The 21,340-nt window shown below is 46.2% G+C and overlaps 1 protein-coding gene across 2 annotated transcripts in view; it reads right to left on the bottom strand.

The window, feature by feature from the left end:
- TTC31 (tetratricopeptide repeat domain 31) overlaps nucleotides 1-21,340 on the bottom strand; it is a 317,092-nt gene that overhangs the window by 61,617 nt on the left and 234,135 nt on the right. For both annotated transcript variants that reach the window (XM_069632487.1, XM_069632488.1), the window contains 2 exons: nucleotides 11,885-12,026; nucleotides 2,573-2,677 (listed from right to left, as the gene is read on the bottom strand). In XM_069632487.1, coding sequence (XP_069488588.1) covers nucleotides 2,573-2,677; nucleotides 11,885-12,026 — 247 coding nt within the window. The remainder of the gene's footprint in view (nucleotides 1-2,572; nucleotides 2,678-11,884; nucleotides 12,027-21,340) is intronic.

Here is a 21,340-nt window from a genome sequence, read left to right as displayed (position 1 = left end):
CAGCGCTTTGAGGTCATAGCAATGATATATAGAGCGCTATATAAATACCAAGTAACATAACATAGTATCCCCTTTGTCAATTTTCTAATGTAAAATGTTTTTGTTACCCTTTCTACAATTAATGGCTAGTGGCAGTGGTTTACTTTTTACGACCATTGTGTGTTTTTACCACGGGCTGCGTTTGCAGCTGCAGCAAGGCACCCATGGGTGCCCATTTTGTCAAAATGGCCCTGGTGGTCTTTTTTTGCCTTTTTTTGTTGTAGCGGTCCTTCTTGAGATTTACTCTGCACGTCAAACCAGTTTGGTCCCTTTGTTCGTTTCGTCTTTGGCAGGGTTCACTGCCTCTGGCCCAGCTGGTCTTGTAGGGCAGGAAGCGAGGGAGGTTGCAGAAACTCCCTGTGCTTAGCCTCCTTGGTTACTATAATGCACCCAAAGGTGATTGGCTAGCTTAGCCACCCTGCTGTGTGAGTGACAGCTCGGCTGCAAATGAATGGGAGAAACCTGCACGAAAGGCAAGGTCTTTTGCTTGGAAGGCAGATCGACCACTGGACGAATGAATCAGAAGAACTTGGAAGAGACACCTGCAGCAACTCCTGGACCATTGGTTTGCCCGGTGAAGCCATGCTGCAGTGCTGAAGCTCCGAATTCGCCTTTACTAGAGAAGTCCTGCAAAGGACGACTTCTCCCCTTGGGTTGGTGGGACCAATCGACCCCCAAGACGAACTCATCTTAAAATCATCCCAGAGCTGGCTGTACTTCCATTACTACTGCAGGAACCGAGTACCAGGGAGAGGAACACCAGAATCAAGTGCATCGATCCTCTGGACTCCCTAGAAGCAGGGCTGACCAAGCTTGAGCCACCCCAACAGAGTGCTGGACCCCAGAAGAAAGGAAAGTCCAAACAGTGTCCAAGAACCGCAGTGGTGCTACTCTGAGAATCTGAAGCCGCAAAGTTCCGCTGATCTGAACTTTGTCCATTGCTGCCACCGACTTTCAAACTGTAGTGCAGGAGTCCTTAGACGTCCTCCCTCTTGTCCCCACGACTGAGGCCCAGGAAGAACATGATCTGCCATACTACAGGAACAGAAGCCAGCTGGAACCAATTTCTTCAGACCCTATGGTACTGTGAACGGAGGGGTACTTAACTCTTGCTGTGTAGTTTGCTTGCTCTCAGTTGAGACTTGCATTTACTGCAGTTTGTAGAGTTGCTTTCGGCTCTGTCTTTCACAAGCCTCCCAGCTTGTGGCCCAACAGGGATTTCTTTTGCAACAAACTCTCCATAACATTGTACAAGACTTTTTACTTACCTTCAAGAAGAACTTCAACTCCCCTAGACTTTGTGCAAGTAACATTGGCTGTCCTGGCTCCCTAAAAGACTCAAACCTCTGACTGTGTTTTGATCTGTCCCTCCAAAAAGTTATACATTCTTTACTTGTATAGCTGGGAAAGGGCTAATCTACATTGCATTGTGAGGTTTAAAAGTACCAGTTTGAGCAACTTTGTTATCCATGATTTTCTCCCTCTTTGACACCAAACTCAGGATTGCTCTAAATGTACCAGTGATATTAATGTCCACAGTGTCTTTATTACTAAAGTCACATGAGGATGTAGGAAGTGTCTGTGTGCCATCCCAAAAGGGTATCTACTGATTTACAGAGTGTATATTTTGAAGTGTATTTAAATGTTACATGTTTTGCTCACTTCTAAAGAAGGCTTATTCAACGGACTTAAATTAATTAATAATTGTGTCATCAAGAAACCTTGAGTGTAAGTGTTTATTTGAATACCTGTCACTGTGACACTATGTTGCAACCCTACAGCTCACATTGACCCCTCTTGAGTTAAGCCTGGCTGCTCAGTCACGTTACCAACTTGTGTAGTACATGCTTATAACAAAGGTTTGGTTATCCATTGTCAAGAGGACAAGGCTGGTGCAGTCTTCCACAGGGTACTGCATACAATCTTACCCAACAGATTCTATGACCAGAACTTACCCCAAGACGTAACTTGGCCTAATTGTATTTATAATAAACCTTTATTTTGTATAATATTTCTGGTTGTCAGTGTATCTATTGAATCCTTGGTGTACTACAGGTTCTATGTACATTCCTACAGCCCTCGCCACCTTCTAAGATAAGCCTGGCTGTTCCGTCTAGGCTACCATGAACTCCGGTAGTACAGCCTTAAACTAAGAGTGGATCTTGTACTGTCTCAGTTGAATGGTTTTACTTACCCCTTAGTTGGAATTCAGAAAAACTGTCACCTCTGTGGACTTTGTGGCATCGCTGCCAGTCAAGCTAACGTACTTTGCATCACAGGCAACTAACCCACCAATATATTCATCAGGCCACCTTTCTGCCCCAACACGAAAATCAACTACAATTTAACCTGACAATTTTGAACTTCTCAAATATTCAAATACTTTGAACATTCATTGCGTCGCTATGTACCAATGAGCAACATGTTTTAGTTGAATATATCCAACCCCTCGCCAGCCACCTATCCCTCCACACTACACAGTCATCTTAACCAATGAAGTCTTCCACTTTGTCATACTCTTTCCCCAACTCACCAAATGCATTACGCGTTCGCACTCCTTCAGCTCCACGACCGCATCCACGTGCGTATTATCCTCCCGAAGAATGTGTTTAAATGCAAGCATGGCTTCCGTGTACCGCTGCAAGAAAAGAAAAGTCGTGAGAGCAGCTTCCACAAGAGTTATGAAGTTAAACAATGCCATATGGTTCTTAGCCATCTTCCCAGTGCCCCCAATTGCAAAGCATAAAGATACAGTCCCACATGTCTGTTGGTGTAGGCCTGGACAAGGATCGATATGGACTAGGTATACTTACCTGAACTTTACTCACTTTGACTTTGTGATAACCACTGGCACCCTCCACTTTGGAACAGAAGACTTTAGGGCACAAGGCCCCAAATCCATCTTAGGGTAAGACTCATTAAGGGACAGGGAAACTACTCTGTGGTTATTCTAAATGGTCTTTACTACATGCCAACCATACAAGTACTTGCCTGTGTTGCACTGATTAAAGATGTAGATGCCATCTTTATTCTCATAAAGGTGAATGTATAGATCTGTTCAGAGAAAGTATGACAATATTTGTCTAGACGTTTAACTTGTGTAGTGTGGATTTTGAAGGCCTAATAAATAGTATATTTTCGTATTTACCCGTCTAACTGGAACTATTGGTGCAGTTGTGTGTACTCATTTTAACCCTAGACCACTGGCACACCCACCTTGAGGCTACGTGTTAGGGAGATTTCTCATTTGTGATAATTCCCTTCAACCCTAGAGACCCCCAGCTCTTTTGCTGGACTTTAGGAGTCATTTTTATCCTGGAGTGACTGAGACCGTTCTCACTCATGTATTTTTGATCTGATTTGGATTATATGTTTCCTTTGTTTTTGGAGTCTGACATACACCACAGGCATCTAACTTTTTGTATGGCGACACAGCCCCTTCAGTGCAGTGTCACAGAAAATACCTTTTCTTGTGAGAACTACTGTTCCCAAGAATAGTAAAGTGAAATTGACTTTACATACCTTTTCACTCTGTAGATCCAGCACAAACCATCTTACGTGGAGTGCTGTGGGTTACTTAGTAGACCCTTTTTCTTCTTACTCATGTAACATTTTGTATGTTACCCTCACTACTTTAAATGGCCGGTGGCAGTGGTTTAATTTTCCTACCATTGTGCTTTTCTACCGCAGACTGAACCCCCAGCTGCAGTGTAGTACCCATGGGTGACCATTTTGCGAAAATAGCCCCGGTCTTTTTTCTCTGCGCGCCAAACCAGTTTTAACACTTTGCTAGTTTTGCCTTTGGCGGGCTTCAGTGCTGATAACTGCCACTGGCTCCAGTGTGTCTGGCAGGGCAGGAAGCGAGGAGGTGCCCGACTCCCTGTCCTTAGTCTCCTTGGCAAACTGAATGAAACCAGTCGTGATTGGCTGCTGTGTGAGTGACAGCTAGGCTGTGCATATGATATGGCATTTATAATGTGCTGATAAACAAGTGTTTCAAGGTGCAACGAGCAAAGGGAGGGGGAACAGAGGCAAGACAGACAATGATCTTACTAAGCCAGGTGACATTGAGATCACGCAAGTGCAAGTGAGGGGAAAAGTGTGGTGTGGAGGGGCAGTGTAGTACATGGGATCAACAGTAAAACATTCTTTATTTTAAAAACAGTAAAAAAAGTGCAGCCAGCTGGTGACAAGTGCAAGGATAAGTGCAGACATCAAGTGTCAAGTGCTGGTAGGAGACTGTAGGGATACAGAAACAGTCCCTGTCCGCCCTCTACACCCCCGCCCCCGGGTGAAAGGATTGCCAGGGGTGCAGTGCAGGTGTACAACTGGTGGGGAGGGGACCTGGGCCCGATACCAGAAGGTAGCCAAGTGACCAGTGCAGTATCAGTTCAGCCAGGAGTTCAGCAAGGGAGAAGAGGAGAGAAAGCAGAAGCAAAGAGGAAGGTCTTGAGGTGCTTCCGGAACCGGAGATGAATCTCCTTAAGTTTCAGGGAGGCTGCTCCAGAGGGAGGCCCCAGCAGAAGAAAGATCTACCACCAACTTGTTGCTTGGAGAAGCGACTGACCCTGAGGGATTTGGGAGCGGATGAGCAAAGAGCTTGAGAAGGAAGATATTTAGGGAGAGAGTTTTGAAGGTTTTGAGGCCACAGGCCCCAAAAGGGCTTGTGGACAATGCAGAGGGGTTTGAACTTAATCCTCGCAGCCAAAGCCAGTGCAGAGATGTCAGTCCTGGAGAGATACCATCCCTGGGTTTGAGGCCAAAAGTATTGCAGTGATGTTTTGGATGAGTTGCAGAGGGCGGAGAGTAGCGGCAGGCAGATTTAGAAAGAGGCTGTTTCATTAGTCCAGCCTAGAGAGACCCAGAGCTCTGGAGACAGTGAGCTTCTGGGGAAGGAAAACAAAGGAAGAATGGGAGAAACCTGCGTAAAAAACAAGGCTTCTTGGACTGAAGACAAGAGTCGACCACTGGACGAAGCATCTGACGAAGGAATCGTGAAGAGAAGCTTGCTGCATCCCCCTGGACTGTTGAACCGCCGAGAGAAGCCCTGCTGCTGTGCTGAAACTGCTTTTATGAATCAATTAGAGAAGCTCCGGAGAAGACGACTTTTTCCCTTAGGTTAGTGGGAGCAACTAACCCTAAGACGAACTTTGCTGGAAGCCCTTCCCCAACTGGCTGTACTTCTTTGCTGATGCTGGAACCGAGTGCCAGGGGTTGAGAAATCCATAGTCTAGTGCATCGTCTATAAGCCGGACCTGAGCTCCAGGAAGATCCTGAGGACCCGCCCGAAGCAGGACGGCCCAAGCTCGAGTCACTCAGAGTGCTGGACTCAAGGAGTGAAGGAAGCCCAACCAGTGTCCAAGAACCGCGGTGGTGCTGTTGAGAGCGCTGAAACCGTGAAGTGCTGCTGATCTGAAAAGAGCCCGTAGCTGCCGCCGACCTCCAAACTGCTGTGCAGGAGTCCTCCAGATATCCTCCCTCTTGTCCCCACGACTAAGGCACAAGAACACTGGATCTGAGCGTCTGCAACCAAGACAGACGCCAGCTGGATCCTCTTCTTCTAACCTAAGGTACTGTTCTGACTTGAGGGTACTTACCTCCTTGTCTGTAGCTTGCTTTTCTCCGTTGAGACTTGCCGTAGCTGCTCTCTAGATTTGGTTCTAACTAACTTTCACAAATTTAACAGCTTGTGGCCCAAAAGTGATTTTTTTTTACAACAAGACTTTTTGCTATCTAAGAAGTGCCTCAGCGCCATAGACCTTGCTCCAAGTTGACCTTGGCTGTCCTGGCTCCCTGCAGACTCTAACCCATTGCATTTGATCCCTACTGTCCCCCATAGGGGATACATTGGTTTTTAACTAATATTGCTGAGAAAGATTTTTATCTAGACTTCATTGGGAGATTTAAAAGTGATCACATGCTCTGAGAAGTGGTTAACCGTTTTCCTTCCATTAACCTTGCCTTTTTACCAACCTCAGAATTTTACCAAGAACAAAAGGGATCTATAAATGCCAATACTGTCCTAATTCGTGAAGTCCCCTCAGGGTGTATGAAGTGTGTTTGAAGCATCTCTAAAGGTTATCTACTTGCTTTGACTTTCTGAGAACGTATTTCGAAATGTATTTTATTTGTTGCACATTGCGCTTTTTAAAGAATGCTCATTTAAAACAGACCGTTAAATAATTATTTTTACTAGAAAACCTTGAGTATAAGTGTTATTTGGATACTTGTATTTGTGGATTTTGATGCTACAGCTCACATTTTCTTGAGATGGGACTGGCTGCTCAGTCATACTACCAACTTGTGTAGTACAGACCTATACCAATAGGTGGGTTACCCAATACCAAGAGGACAAGACTGGTGTAGTATCAAATCTTGCCCAACAAAGGTTAACCTTTATTAAATTAGTTCTGCCGTCTATTCAGGTATTTTAAAAGGGCATCACGGGCGGCAGGAGCTAAGTTGGAACGCCGTTCCTCTCTTGACTGCCAGTTCCAAAAGAGGAGATTGGTTTGTTGTGAGACAACCTTTTGATACAAGTTTGCTACGGTGATGTTACAATAATTCTTTCTACAGGAGCATTGTGCTTTCAATGCCTCTGTACATGTGTGCTAATGCTGCTTTATACACATTCCAAAGAGATGGAGCGGATGCCGCATCGTTATGGAACTAGCTGGCCTGGGGAGTTAAAAGTGGGCCCGGGGAGCAGTCCGTGTCAAGCTAATTGGCCTTTCAAAGGTAAACAAAGGAGGTGAACATCTCCCAGCGATACCCACCCCAGTAAATGGCTTTTATCCCACAGTAGAGGCAGTTAGGACAGTTTCTAAAGTCCACCTAAGACTTTATAAAACGTTAGTTTACCTTGGACAACACGAGAAATCCAACTCTTAGAGTAAGGCTGTACTACTCGAGGTAATGGTAGCTATGACAGAGCAGCCAGGCTTATCTTAGGAGGGAGAGAGGGCTGCTGGAAGGTCCAAAGAACTTGTAGCTCACAATAAGCCAAGTTGTATGAAAATGATGCTTTATTCTATATATACCCAAGGCAAAGGTAAATCTTCAGATAAAGTGCCATCATAATCAGCAAACAATAGAAAACCAAGCAATCATTCACATGAGCATATAACAGTGTAAAACAACCTATAGAATGAGCACAATTCAAAGATTAGTAAACACCACTGCTATAATAACTTTGCATATTCAGTATCAGGAACAACATGTAGTTACAGTCCTACATAAGCAGGTAAGCACATTTCAGAGCTTAGTTACTTTTTAGAATGGTATCAACAATTCACAGGTAAGTAAAAACTCAGCAATCACTTTTCAGAATGGCTTTATGCAATTCTAAGTAAAATTACTTTAGTTACAGGCCCTACATAAGCGGATAAGCACAATTCAGAGCTTTTAATTACTTATCAGTATATTGGAAATAATTTTAAGGTCAGCAATATTCCAGCAATTTCTAGATTTGCAGATGTCATTCAAATTCAAGTAATAACTTTGGGATACTTTTCAAAAGGGCTTTCTACACTAATAACTTAAATTACACTTTTGTTTCAGCTACTTATGATAGAAACAACACCAGCACAAGGTAAGTTACTGTAGCAATCTACACAGAGTCTAGGCTTCAAGAGTCCTCCCCATCTGGTTCACTTTCAGGGTCAGAATGAAGGACACAAGGCAGGCACAAGCTGTGGAAGAGTCATGGTTCCTGTGGAAATCTTCAGTAAGCAGCAAGTAACACGTTTTGTGAAGAAAATGAATCAAGGACTTTGGAAAAGTCTCCCTGACTGCATCCAAGCTTTTGGCCTCGTTAGGGAGAACTCCGAAATGTGCTAATTCGCTTCACCTTAGAGACCCCCCGGAAATTTGTCTGGATTTTGAGTACTTGATCTTTTTACCTGGAAAGAATGTGAGCCTTTTGTCCCACTCCTTCATGTATTTTGATGTGTTTTACTCTTGTGTTCTTTGTTAATGGAGTTTTAAGATAACTCCATAGGCATCTTTTCATGTATGTTACACAGCACCCTCAGTGCAGTGACACGGGGATGTCTTAGACTTCCCACAGGTTTAAGTACCTGCTCTGGGATAAACTACTGTTTCCCAGAGAATGTAAAGTTAAAATGACTTTACTAGTCTTTTCAAATTCCTAGACCCAGCACACACTATCTTCCTATAGAGTGCTGGAGGGGTTACCTAGTATCCCCTATGTCTAGAAATTAATGTAGCAGTCAAATGCTAACCTGTTCTATCGAAATGGCTGGTGGCAGTGGTTTTACAACAAACTACCATGATTTTTCCCGACCGCGAGCACAGGTAGCTAAAAATCACGGGAGCCATATTTTTCAAGATGGCGCCTTAAGCCCCATTGTTTAAACGGGTCCCGGTCGTCTTTTTTTGCCATTTCATTTTGAAAAGTTCCTTGTAGTGTTTGTCTCTGCGCACCAAACTAGGTTTGGTCCCTCTGTTTTTATGCCTTTGGCAGGCTTCAGGACTGAAGACCGCCTCTGGCGTCAGTGTCTGGGGAGGGCAGAAGTGAGGGAGGTGCTCAAAACTCCCTGTGCTTAGTCTCCTAGGAGACCCAAATGCACTCTGGCATGATTGGCTGGCTGACTGTCCGGCAAGGACAGCCACCCTGCTGGGTGAGTGGCAGCTAGGCTGGGATGAAAGGGAGAGAACCGTTTAAAAGGCGTGTCTCTTGGACTGGAAAGCAGAGTTGACCACTGGAACGAAAGAACCGAAGAAGAGCTGGAAGAGGACGGCTGCTGCAACTCCTAGACCGTTGGTTTGCCCGGTGAAGCCCTACTACAGGTCCGAATTGCCAAGTTCATCTCGACAGAGAAGCCCCTTAAAGGACGACTTCTCCCTTGGAGTTGGTGCGACCAATTAACTCATAAGCTACCTGGATACCATTCTCGGAGCTGGTTAGGATTAACCAGTGGGAAGGACACCAGCTTGTGTGCTTAACTACAGTTACTTGAACTGAAGTGACTCCATTTTGTCAGCGTTTACCGACGATCCCGTGCACTGCAGGAGTCCCCCCAATGTCCTCCCTCTTGTCCCCACCACTGAGGCTCAGAAACCGTGAGATCTGCAGGAACTGCCAGGAACCAACGTCTTCAGCTGCATCTCTGGCTTCATATTAAGGTACTGTGCCAACCCGATTGAGAGAACGCATCTCTCGCGGTGAAAGTTAGTGGAACTTTCCCAATGTACAGGCCTAATCAGCTTGCGACCAAACATAGGATTCTTTTTCTTACAAACTACTTCTGAGAACTTTGGCAAAGACTGTACCGTTTACTTCAAGAACTGCTTTTTCCTATCCAAGACACTAGCCCATTGCCTTTGGCCTAGGCCTAATTGAACTGAATCGAGTTCTCTAGTGAACTGAAACTATTTGCACTGCCTAAGAAAGTTGTGATCTATTCTATTAACGTGTGCCTTTGCCCTCCTATTTAAAGGGACTGCAATGCTATTTTGCTCCTATTTCACGGGAGCCCAATTTTCTCAGAAACGTATTGGTTTGGTGTTGAAGTTTATTTGTGTATGATATCAAGTTGCCTCCTTCTAGTGAATGTTTACTAAATGACTGTGTAATAAATTAGTGTTTTACAAAGAAACCTTGAGTCTAAGTGTACTTGAACCATGTGATTGTAAGACCTCTTTTACTGCTCACATTCCCTCTTGAGATAAGCCTGGCTGCTCAGCTCGCTACCACAAAACTGTGTAGTACAGACTTATACCAACGGTTGGTTTTGCTTACACCTGTAGTCCTAATTGTATGTGGTCGTCACAGAGGATACTGCATGCAATTCTGCCTAACGGGCCTGGGCGAACATGTATGGGTGAGCTCCCAAATACAATTTTTTCATCTTTTTATCAAGTGTTTAGTCAACATTTGACCTTTACACTATAAAAGGAAGAATCAAATTCATTATAAAATGAAAATAATAAAATACAATTTTAATACATCAGAAAGATAACATTTAATTGAAATCATCAAGACAGCAAAATCATAGCTATTAAACTTGAACATCGGGATGTTTCTGCACAGAACAATGTTTAATATTTATATGCATAGATTTCAGTAGTGCTGCATGCCTGGTATTGCATTGTTTAAAGGTATCCACAAGATTTTACATTAAACCCCTTAAGCAGGTGCAGGTTTTTTTCCACCTGAAGCCAGATGTGCACACAAATTACCACCGTAGCAACACAGGAGCGGAAGTAGTATTCCCACAGTACCTGTAGCATGAAGGAGGAAACTGGACACCTTAATGCAGCAGCTACAGACCCGGTCTACTGTTCCTTGGTCATGGTGACGAAAGGGACAAAGGTTTTCAGAGCAGCCGTTGATAGAGGGCTTTCAGCAAAGGATTCTTCATGCGCCAGAGATTCGTGGTTTTGGTGCATTTCCAGGACACCAGATGAAGAATGGTTACCGCCAGTTCGATTCTTCTCGCCTGCACGTTCCAGCACTCGATTCGAATCTTGCTTCTAGAGGTCCAGCAGGAGTCCACCGAAATCTCAGGAGGATTTGTTGTTCAGAAGACGATGCAATGCACTTGGGTCAGAGGTCCCAGGGTATTGGTGGTTTGCAGCCTAGGAAGGTTGCAGCACGTAGTGGGATGGCGCCTCTTGCAGGTAGTCTTAAGAACCCAGCCAATCAGCACTCGTGCTACATTCACACTTTGGGGGGTGGCTGTCCTTTTAGGAAAGACAGCCTCCCAGTTAGGACAGGTTCCAAGCAGGCATGCCAGAAGACAAAGGGCTGCAGCGTTTCAGATACCTCCCTAGATTCCTGTCTTCAGACACTCTGGAGCCTCAGAGGGCTACACAAAGGGGTTCCCGCCGAAGAAAAGAATCAAACCAGGCCCTCCCCCTTCCAGGACAGGACAGCAGAAGGACCAAAAAAAAAGACAAGCACACTAAAAATGCCACAAAAAAAAAAGAATACAGCCACCATGCTTGATGAATGGGGACCGTTCTGTGTATTACCGGCTGGATTGACAGCCTGCTATTAAGAAAAGAAATAAAATAATAAACCACACAAAAGTCGGTACACGTCCACTGCCAGCAGCCATAAAGTTATGCGTGTCACTGTAACAGAAATGTTACAAGAGTAGTGGGAAAGGGGATACCATAGGCTGATCTCACAAGATAACATTTAAGAAGGATAAAGTATTCCCCTGTACCCTTGGAAATGTGTGGTCCACAAGGAAAATGAAGGAAAATACAAAGTGTATCCCAAGGGGCTTCCAGCAACACTGCACAAAAGGTGCCATATACGGCAAAAGGAAATTACAGATGCCATAGACACTTGGAGGCAAACATGACTCCAATGTAAAAGTATAAAAAGAAATATAAAAAGTTCCCACAAACAATAGAAAAGAATGAGTGGGGAAAAATATTCCCACTCACTCAGGAGACAGAGCAAAAATAATCCATAAATCCATCAAAAAATGCTGGTAGTCTCACAGGTGAATGGAATTTGAATTAGAAATGAAAAACCTTCCCAACAGAGGCACACATTTCTTGATATCGAGGCCGGAGGGAGAATATACAGCTTTGTTAAAACCGAGGTCTGTGCTGATTTGTAACTAACACAAAGTGTATGCTCGAACGCACCAGGCATCAAGGGCCACAAACAGCTTCGTTCTGCAGTGATCAGGTAAAGAAGCTGGTTCATTAACAGGAGCTGAATGATCACAGAAGAACGCTCATTGACATTGTGCAGCTTAGCCAATGGCTTAGGATCTCATGGATTCTATCCATACAGTTTACCCCCATACAAAGCAGTGCATACAGAAATTATCCCCTTGACCCATCTGCGCAGTCTTATTACCTTCATTCCCATCAATGACTTTCCTTTGCGGAAATATCCCTTCAGAAATCTGGGATAAAGACCAATTGACACCTCTGCATCACCCAGCGCTTCGTTATAGCGACCCATTCGCTCCCAGCAGTAGGATCGGTTCCCAAACAACCTGCAGTGAAGAGAAAATTAATGCGTATTTAACTTGCACCATCAGAACCAAAGAAAACAGCCTGAGGCCGCTAGATCGGGGCCCACTAATTTAGCAGATACATACACTGTATACCACCAATCCTGGCCACAGGCGGCACTTCATTCAAACATCAGAAAATACTGTTCCAACTCAGCACAGATTCCCAACAGGTAGTGAACAACTCTGCACAACCACTGCCAACCCCTCCACCACGCAAGAGGTCTACACACTGTAGGTTCTGCCGAGATAAAACCAACTCCTTTCCCAAAAATAGGAACAGCAGTGTCCCCAAGTACTACAGGCACGCCATAATCCGCTCTTGACCACACTGCTAGCCAAGGCCGTAGAACAAGGTGGTCCATTCATCCAAAGGCCCAGCACAAAGAGGAGTCCTCATGCTGTGGGCCAGTTCTGATGGATCATTGTTAGGGACAGTTTTGCACAGTCCATGTGAGGGGCTGCCCAAACATCTGATCTAACTGTAGGACAGAGTGTAACTGAAAAGGAAAGACCAGACTCTTACGGTAAGAAAGCAGGAGGTAAGTCAGGGCTCCACTCCAGGAGGGAGCAGGAATGCTAGATGGGAGGTACAATTATTCCCAATAGTCAACAAGCAAAATACACCACATTGTTACACTGACATAACATTTATTACAAGGGCACACATCTAGGTTAGGAAAAATAGGCTTTCATTTGAGACCGTTAGTTACGAATTAGTGAAGTCCAACTGGTGTGGGACTACACAAGACTTACCTCCTTGGTATTAGGTAACCCACCTTTTAATATAGGCCTGTACTACACAGGTTGCTAGCTTGACTGAGCAGCGAGGCTGATTTTAAGAGGGGTAATGTGAGCTGTGCAATGAAAGCAGTAAATACAGGTATCCAAGTAAACACTTACACTTCAAGTTATAATACATTAATTTACAAACAAGCATGCTTTAAAAAGCAGTAATTAGCTGTAACATTAATCCCAAGATTCAATTAAAAAACGTGATCGGAGCAGGTGGGTAAGTCATTCATATGGATGGAGTGCGTGGGACGGACAGAGTGCGTGGGACTATTGAAGTGTGCTCGATCTCAAGAACCTAAGGTAAACCACCATCTCACATCTCCACGCTTACTCTCTTCTTTACACCACCACTCAACTAGAACACAGCGATACTATGACACCATTCGGTATAGCTGTTCTCATACCATCAATTGTCTCAAACTGCCCATCATCCTAACTAAACACTACTGGTTATGCACCCTCCAGCCTAGGCATTCTGCTGAGGCCTAACGCAGCCAGAATCGTTCTGGATAACAACCTGCCAGAACCAACACATACTCTTGATCTCCCAGCCACCACACCTACCGCTAAAAAGCAGCTATCACACGAATGCCACCCCTGCTGCACACATAGCCGGTGCTCACACGCACCATATAACTCTCTCCCCACTGACTTGAACTTCAGTTCCCGAGCGCGTTCAACCTACCAGAGCCTTGAGACCATACCAATGGTACATAAGGCGCTATATAAATGCAAAATAACATAACAAGTTACACATGTTCCAGCACCCGCAGGGGATGTCATTTGAGGTCAGTATAGCACTTATTGCAATATTGAGTTTTTTTCTGGAAGGTTTAGATTAGAAGAGACTGAGAAATAAGAACAGTTACATTCTTCCAAAGGGATGTAGGCAGTCAATTATCACAGTATTAAAGTGTTTAACATTTTACGACCTGTAGGTGAACAAGCACTGCCAAAGTAAATTTGTTCAGAAGGGGTCCTTAAGGGAGCCAGGACAGCCAAAGTCAATGGACAAAGTCAAAGTTTTGATGCTCTTAGAAAAATTGTGTGTTCAAAAGAGAAATCACAGCAACTCAAGAGGAGTCACCTTTAAGCAGCATTAGCTGTAAAACCAGTGCATGTAAGTTGAGGTCAACTTGGTGTTGGGTTAGAAATCGTACACCAAAGCTAGGAAGCACACCAAATGGCAAAAGGATCAAATAAACCAAGCCCCACAGTACCTTGAAAATGAAGGGTTCCAGTCTGGTTGCATTCATGAAGCAAAGCAGTAGACCCTTGTTTCTGGTCGTGGTGACGAAAGGGAGGACGTCTGGTGTGCTCCTGCGGCAGCAATGAATTTCCGTCGATTCAGCGGCTCCTTGTGGTTTTGGTGCCTTTTTCTCTGCGCCAATAAAGTACGTACAGCTCCGGTTAGAGTTTCCTTGATTTCTTCGATACTTGACTCTGGTGAGGGGACTCTGAGGCGGATTTCTTGCTTCTGTAGGGTCCTCTGGATGCCCATGAAGATTTGGCCTGATCAGACTTCAGAAGACAATGCACTCACAGATGGTGGAGGTACACCGGGTATTGGGCTTCTACAGCCTTGGAAAGTCGCAGCAAGTCTCGGGTTGCGCCAAATTAGAGTTTGTCTCAAGGCTAGTTTGTCCGACCAGCCTAAGGGAGGAAGTCGTCCTTTACGGGTCTTCCCTGTCGGTTCCAATACGAGGTAATAGCTGCAGGGCTTCATCGGGCACTTCACAGTCCAGAAGGATCCTGCTGGCATTTTCTCTCATCCTCAGCTTCAGATTTTGTCCTCCAGTGGTCGACTGCTTCTAGTTCCAAAAAAATGCAAGTTCCCATTCATTCACAGCCCTAGGCTGTCACAGCAGGGTGGCAGTCCATTCAGGAGAGCCAGCCAGTCAATAGGAACTGGGAAGTTTCGGGACCCTCCCTCACTTCCTGCCTTTCCAGACATTGGAGCCTGGGCGGACTTCAGGGCTGAAGCCCGCCAAAGGCAAACTACACAAAGGACTCAAACCCAATGCAAAAAGTGAAAGCCTAGAAGGAACTAACAAGAAATGGCAAAAAAAGACAGGCCATTTTTGAAAAATTGTCACACTTGGTGCTGTACGTCAGCTGAGGATTCAGCCTGCAGATACATGGCACAAGGTAGTAAAAAAGAAACCACTGCCACGAGCCATTCAAGTGAGTTAGATTAACAAAATGTTACATGAGGAATGGGTTAAAGCAGTTACTATATAACCCCCTCAGCACTCCACAATGGGTGGTGTGTGCTGGTCTCATAGGAAAAGGTAAGTAAGACAGGGGCCATGTTACTATTGTCAGGAACAGTAGTTCTCCCGAGAACACGTAGTTAAACAGTGCTGTGTGTCACAATGCAAAAGCAGTGGAGGGTTGTCTAACACTCGATTGTGGTGCTGCTGCTAGGCTGGTGTGCTTGAGTCTGCCTTTCATTGCTGATGCAGAGGAGAAGCCTAATCTTCTTATACCCCACTCTGCATGCAGAGTGGAGGAGGTGGACACGGAGCCGAGGCGAGAGACCGATGGATCATCCAGGACGCGGAGCCAAGTAAGGACTAAGATCAATGCAGGTAACATGGCGCCCCATGGCACAGAGAACTGCTAAAACTGTTACACCAGTTAAAATGATGTGCAATTCCACTGCGGCAGACGCAACTCCCCATGGCAAACTCAGGGCGTCTTCCCTGGCTTCCTCCCCGGGGGGTGGGAGTGTGCCAATGAAAAACATTTCCCCACCCGAAACAGACCTGTAACCACCCCCTGTTTACCTTATTGAAGAGTCGCGGTCGATTGAGTTCCGTGGCTCACCTAAACGCCGAACATCAGTGCAAATGACATCTGAGGGAACGTGATTACACTCTACCTCAAACGCAAGCGAAACGGACCCCACAAAATCTGGCCACAGGGCCCCTCCTAACAAAGAGCAGACGGGCTTGTCGAGTGAGGCAATAGATACATTAATGCCTGTGGACAGCGAATTGCAAGTGGTAGCAGAAAGAGGAGAGCAGTCAAACCCTGACTTAAGTGGTGTGGCCACTGTGACCGCCAGAACCATGAAGGCACTGGGCCTACATCTACAAAATATTCTTTAAATAAAAGGAGGTTACGTGAACACAGCCTCCTTGGAAATCGCCATTGTTAGACAAAGATTGTATGCAGTACCGTTTGGGTGCACTACAACAACCCTGACCGCCTGGCTCTGTACTACACAGGTTGGTAGCGTGATTGAGCAGGCAGGCTCATCTCAAGAGGGGTCAATGTGAGCTGTAGTGGAGTTAGAGATTCACAGTGACAAGTATCCAAATAAACACTTAAACTCAAGGTGTCGCGATTAAACAATTATTAATTTATTTAACAGTCAGTTTGAATACGCCTTCTTCAGAAGGGGCAATATAATAGTAAGACACAAATACAGTTCAAAATACACACTCATAGTTTCTCTAAATCAGCAAGTACCCATCTGGGATGGCACATGGACACTTCCTGCACCATCAGGTGACTTAAATAGTTAGGACACTGGCCATTAATAGATCACTGGTACATTTAGATCAATACTGAAATTGGTGTCAAAGAAAAGAGGTTTCAGAATAAGACAAGAGATCACACAAATATTCTGAAGCAGGTAAGTACTTTGGAACCCCCCCAATGCAAAGTAAGTTAAACCCTTCCTGGAAGGAAGGTATAAACACAGAGGAATCATTCAGGGAGCCAGGCCAGCCAAAGTCAATTGGGCAAAAGTCTAGGTGAGCTGAAGCACTTCTTGCAGGCAAGTCTTGCACAATGTTCTAGAAGTCTTTGTAGAAAAAGCAAAAACAAGTAGGGCCACAAGCTGGGAGGCTTGTGAGAAGTAGAGGATGCAAGCAACTCTACAGGAGCAACCAAGACGAGTCTCAACTGAGAACAAGTGAGGCTACAATGAGGCTACAAGACAAGTGGTAAGTTCCCTTAGACTGTACAGTACCTTTGGTTAGAAGAAATGGTTCCAGCTGGCTTCTGTTCCTGTGTGGCTCTGCAGATCCTTTGTTCCTGGGCCTCAGTTGTGGGGACAAGAGGGAGGCAGTCTGGGGACTCCTGCAACACAACGGCATGGTCGGCGACAGGAACGGGCAAACTTCAATTCATTGGCACTTCAGCATTTCAGCTCCTCGCGTCTGGTAGCAAATAGCAACACCGCGGTTCTCGGATACCACTTCAGACTTTCCTTGCTTCTGGGGTCCAGCACTCTGTTGAGGTGGCTCAGGCTTGGTCAGTCCAGCATCAGGGAAGACCAGAGGATCTTCATAGCGCTCGGTTGCAACTTAAAAGCGAATCACTCCATTTGGTATTCCTCTCCCTGGCCCTTCGGTTCCAGCAGTGGAAGAACAGCCAGCTTCAAGAGGATGTCCAAACGAGCACAGTTTGGAGTTGATTTGTCCCACCAACTCAAGGGGAGAAGTCGGCCTTGCAGGGCTTCCCTAATCGAAACGAATTCGGAACTTCAGCACAGCAGCAAGGCTTCTCCGGGCAAACCAACGGTCCAGGAGTTGCAGCAGGCATCTCTTCCAAGCTCTTCTTCAGATTCCTTTGTCCAGTGGTCGACTCTGCCTCTCAAGCCAAAAAGCCGCGCCTTTTAAGCATGTTTCTCCCATTCATTCCAGCCTGGCTGTCAATCACACAGCAGGGTGCCTGACCTTGCCGGACAGCCAGCTGGCCAATCACCTGTGAGTGCATTCCTGTAACCAAGGAGATTAAGCACAGAGTTTCGGGCACCACCCTCAATTCCTGCCAGACATACTGGAGCCAGAGGCAGACTTCACTCGTGAATCCCGCCAAAGACAAAACGTACAAGAGGACCAAACCTGGTTCGGCGTGCAGAATCAATCTTAGGAAGGAACTTTCCAACAAGAAATGCAGACAAAAGACGACCAAGGCCATTTTGACAAAATGGGCACCCATGGGTACTTTACTGTAGCTGCGTACACAGCCCGCGGTAAACCACTGCCACCAGACATTTATTGTAGAAAGGGTAACAAAATGGTCACAAGAGAAGCTAGACAAAGGGGATACTAGGTAACCCCTCCAGCACCCTATGGTAAGATAGTGTGTGCTGGTCTAGAGAGTTACAAATAAGTAAAGTCAATTTCACTTCACTGCTCTTGTAAACAGTAGTTTATCCAAGAGAAGAACAAGTTACTCTCTTACCTGGTAACGTTCTTTCGATGGGATGGTCCGACGACGTATTCCATTTCTATGACAGTAATCACCACAGCTGTGCTGCTTTGGCAAATCTTTCGGCGTCTGCGTCCATGACGTCGATACGCCGTCCTCGAGGACCTCCTCCAACGGCCGACGTCACCAGATGTTATAAGTAGGATGCACGACACCCGTAGCCTCAGTTGTAGTTTTTTCCCAGAACGTGTGGCACTAATCTTCTGCCAGTATGAGCACAGAAAGCCTTGCGGAAACGTAAGCTGCAATAGCATAAGAAATTATGTAGTGGGGTAGGCAGGGAGGGAGCGATATGCAATATGTCGTCGGACCATCCCATCAAAAGAACATTACCAGGTAAGAGAGTAACTTGTTCTTTGAGGGGATTGGGTCCTCCGACGTATTCTATATCTATGACAGACTCCCAAAGCAGTACCAACGTAAGGAGGTGGGAAAAGAATTTAGAATATACAAATTTAGAATGCCCAATCAAATTGCAGAGTAAAGGACCGCCCTGCCAACTGATAGAATCGAGGGAGTAGTGACATACAAAAGTATGGACCGAAGACAAGGTGGCTGCATCACATATGCTACGAATAGGAACACCCCTGAGCTGGGCAGTAGAGGCAGCCATACCCCTGGTAGAATGGGTCCGTAAGCCTACTGGAGGGACCTTACCCACCAAGCGGTAACATTCGGAACTTGCCAAGATGATCCACTGAGACAAAGTCTGCTTAGTGACAGCTTGTCCCAAATGCCTTCCAGCGTAACCAATAAAGAGTTGATCGTCCACTCTGACCCGGGACATGCATGAAATGTAGAAGCTTAAAGCTCTCCTAGGATCCAGCCTATGGAGCCTCTCCTCTTCCTTACCAGGATGTGGAGGAGGATAAAATGCTGTAAGAATAACCTTCTGGCTTAAATGAAATTCCGACACCACCTTCGGAAGAAAAGAAGGACAAACTCTAAGGACAACCCTGTCCTTATGAAACACAGTGAAGGGTGGCTTAACTGAAAGTGCCTGTAACTCAATCAGCGAGCGGAAGTGACCGCAACTAAAAACACAGTTTTAAGGGTTAACAGTCTCAATGGACAAGAATGCAGAGTCTCAAAGGGAGCACCCATCAGAAACTTGAGAATAAGGATCAGATCCCACCTGGGCACCTGGAAAGGTGACGGAGGGAACACATTAGTGAGCCCTTTCAGAAACTGAGAAATTAAAAGGGATTTTAAAGTAAGAACACTCCTCACACGAGTGCTTAAATATAGACAGCGCCGCCAGGTAACCTTTGATGGTACCCACTTGCAGGCCCTTGTGGGCCAAAGAAAGCAAAAAAGACAGAACGACAGGAATGTCGCATGAAAAAGGATCCACATTCTGAACCCTGCACCAGTCGCAGAACTTTCTCCAACGGCAACGGTACAGGGATTTAGTTGCCCGCCGTCTGGCCGAAAGCAACACCTCCATCACGTCTTCAGGGAGGTCCCAATCCTTATACCTCAACCTTTCAGAAGCCAAGCGTGAAGGTTGAGGGATCTGACCTCGGGATGGAGAACCTGGATAGAGATCCCATGAGAGCAGATAGGGAAGATGATGTGGAGGGTAGATGGACAAGTCTAGAAGGTCCGGGTACCATGTCCTCTGGACCCATGCCGAAGCAATGAGGATCATCTGGGAACCGAACCTCCGTAACCTCTGCAACACTTTCGGAATGACGGGGACTGGAGGAAACACGTACAGCAGTGGGAAGGACCACTCCACCACGAACGTCTTTAAGTTGAGGGAGAAGCCCAGCCTGTGAAGGGAGTGGCAGGTGACGGACAGATGATCCAGGACTTGCTCGGGAGAGCGCACCCTGATCAACCAATCGTCCAGGTAGGGGTAAACGTGAATCCCCCTTTCCTGAGATACGCTGCCATCACCACCATGAGCTTGGTGAAAACCCTCGGGGCGGAGGTCAATCCGAATGACAGGACCCGAAACTGAAAGTGCGAGTCGCCAACCGCGAACATCAGGTACCTCTTGTGCTTGGGATGGATCGGCACATGAAAATAAGCGTCCTTGAGGTCAAGAGACACCAACCAGTCCTGAAGTTGAAAGGCCTGGAGGACGAGAGAGAGAGTAACCATCTTGAAATTGTCCTTCCTGAGGAGTTTGTTCAAACCATGCAAGTCCATGATGGGTCTCAATCCCCCGTCTTTCTTCAAAATCAAAAAATAAGGGGAATACCATGCCTTGTTCCTCTCTGCTACAGGCACCTTTTCTATGGCGCCTTTCTCCAGCAGGGCTTGAATTTCCTACGCAAGGAGCGGATCCGGACTCTTCAAAGAGATTCCCTGGTGGATTGTGGTGAGGCCTCTGCCGGAAAGGAAGACAGTAGCTGTGGGCTATGATCTCCAGAACCCACACATCTGACGTAATGGCACGCCATTCGACAAGATGCTGCGCCAGCCTTCCCCCAACCGGTGAAGCATGGGCCGCATGACTGAGCAGAAGCGCTGCGGCATTGCCCGAGGGCAAAGAGGCAACTGCTTGCGTGGCCTTGGCACCTCGAGTACCTTGTTTTCCACCTCTGGCACTCCTACATTTGCCCCTTTGACTTGCAGCTCCTCTCGCTTTACTAAAGGATGAGTAATAAAGAAAGGAACCTCCCCTCCATTGCGGTCCTCTAGGACGAAGGTGGAGGTTGGCGGACTGCAGCACCCAACGAATTCGCTGCAGCTTTGGAGGTCTGCAACCTCTCAAGGTTCTCATCAGCCTTACTGCCAAAAAGATGTTCACCATCAATCCTGACTTCAACCACGCAAACCCACGTATAACGGTGCTCGCCGTCATGGACCGGCTGACAGTCTGCCATGTCCAAACCCGACTGAACGGACTCACATATGGCATCCTTGCCATCCTGAATAATAGCAAGAAAACCATCCCGTTCGTCCCCTTCGGGAATATGTTCAGCCGCTAAGGAAATACAGTTCCACAGAGTGTGCGTGAACCGTGACAAGGCACATATGGAGTTGGCCGCCTGAAGAGCCATACCCCCTGAAGAAAACACTTTCTTCGCCCAGCCATCAAAACGCTTTTCGTCCTTATCAGGAGGGATGGTAGGATACGAAGCCTGCTTAGCTGGGGCTGTAGCCGCCTGCACCAGCAAACTCTCCGGAGCGGGGTGCATGGTCAAGTAGCAGGGGGTCACTACTGGCTGGGCGGTATTTTCACAGCAAAGACTTGCCCACTGCCAGGAGACTCTCCGGAGCAGTCCAAGCCGCTGCCACCCTTCTTTGCAGATCCATAT

Source organism: Ambystoma mexicanum, chromosome 6q (genome assembly GCF_040938575.1).
Source record: "Ambystoma mexicanum isolate Mex_15411 chromosome 6q, UKY_AmexF1_1, whole genome shotgun sequence".
Lineage (NCBI taxonomy): Eukaryota > Metazoa > Chordata > Amphibia > Caudata > Ambystomatidae > Ambystoma > Ambystoma mexicanum.
This window is presented reverse-complemented; position numbering and strand designations above follow the sequence as displayed.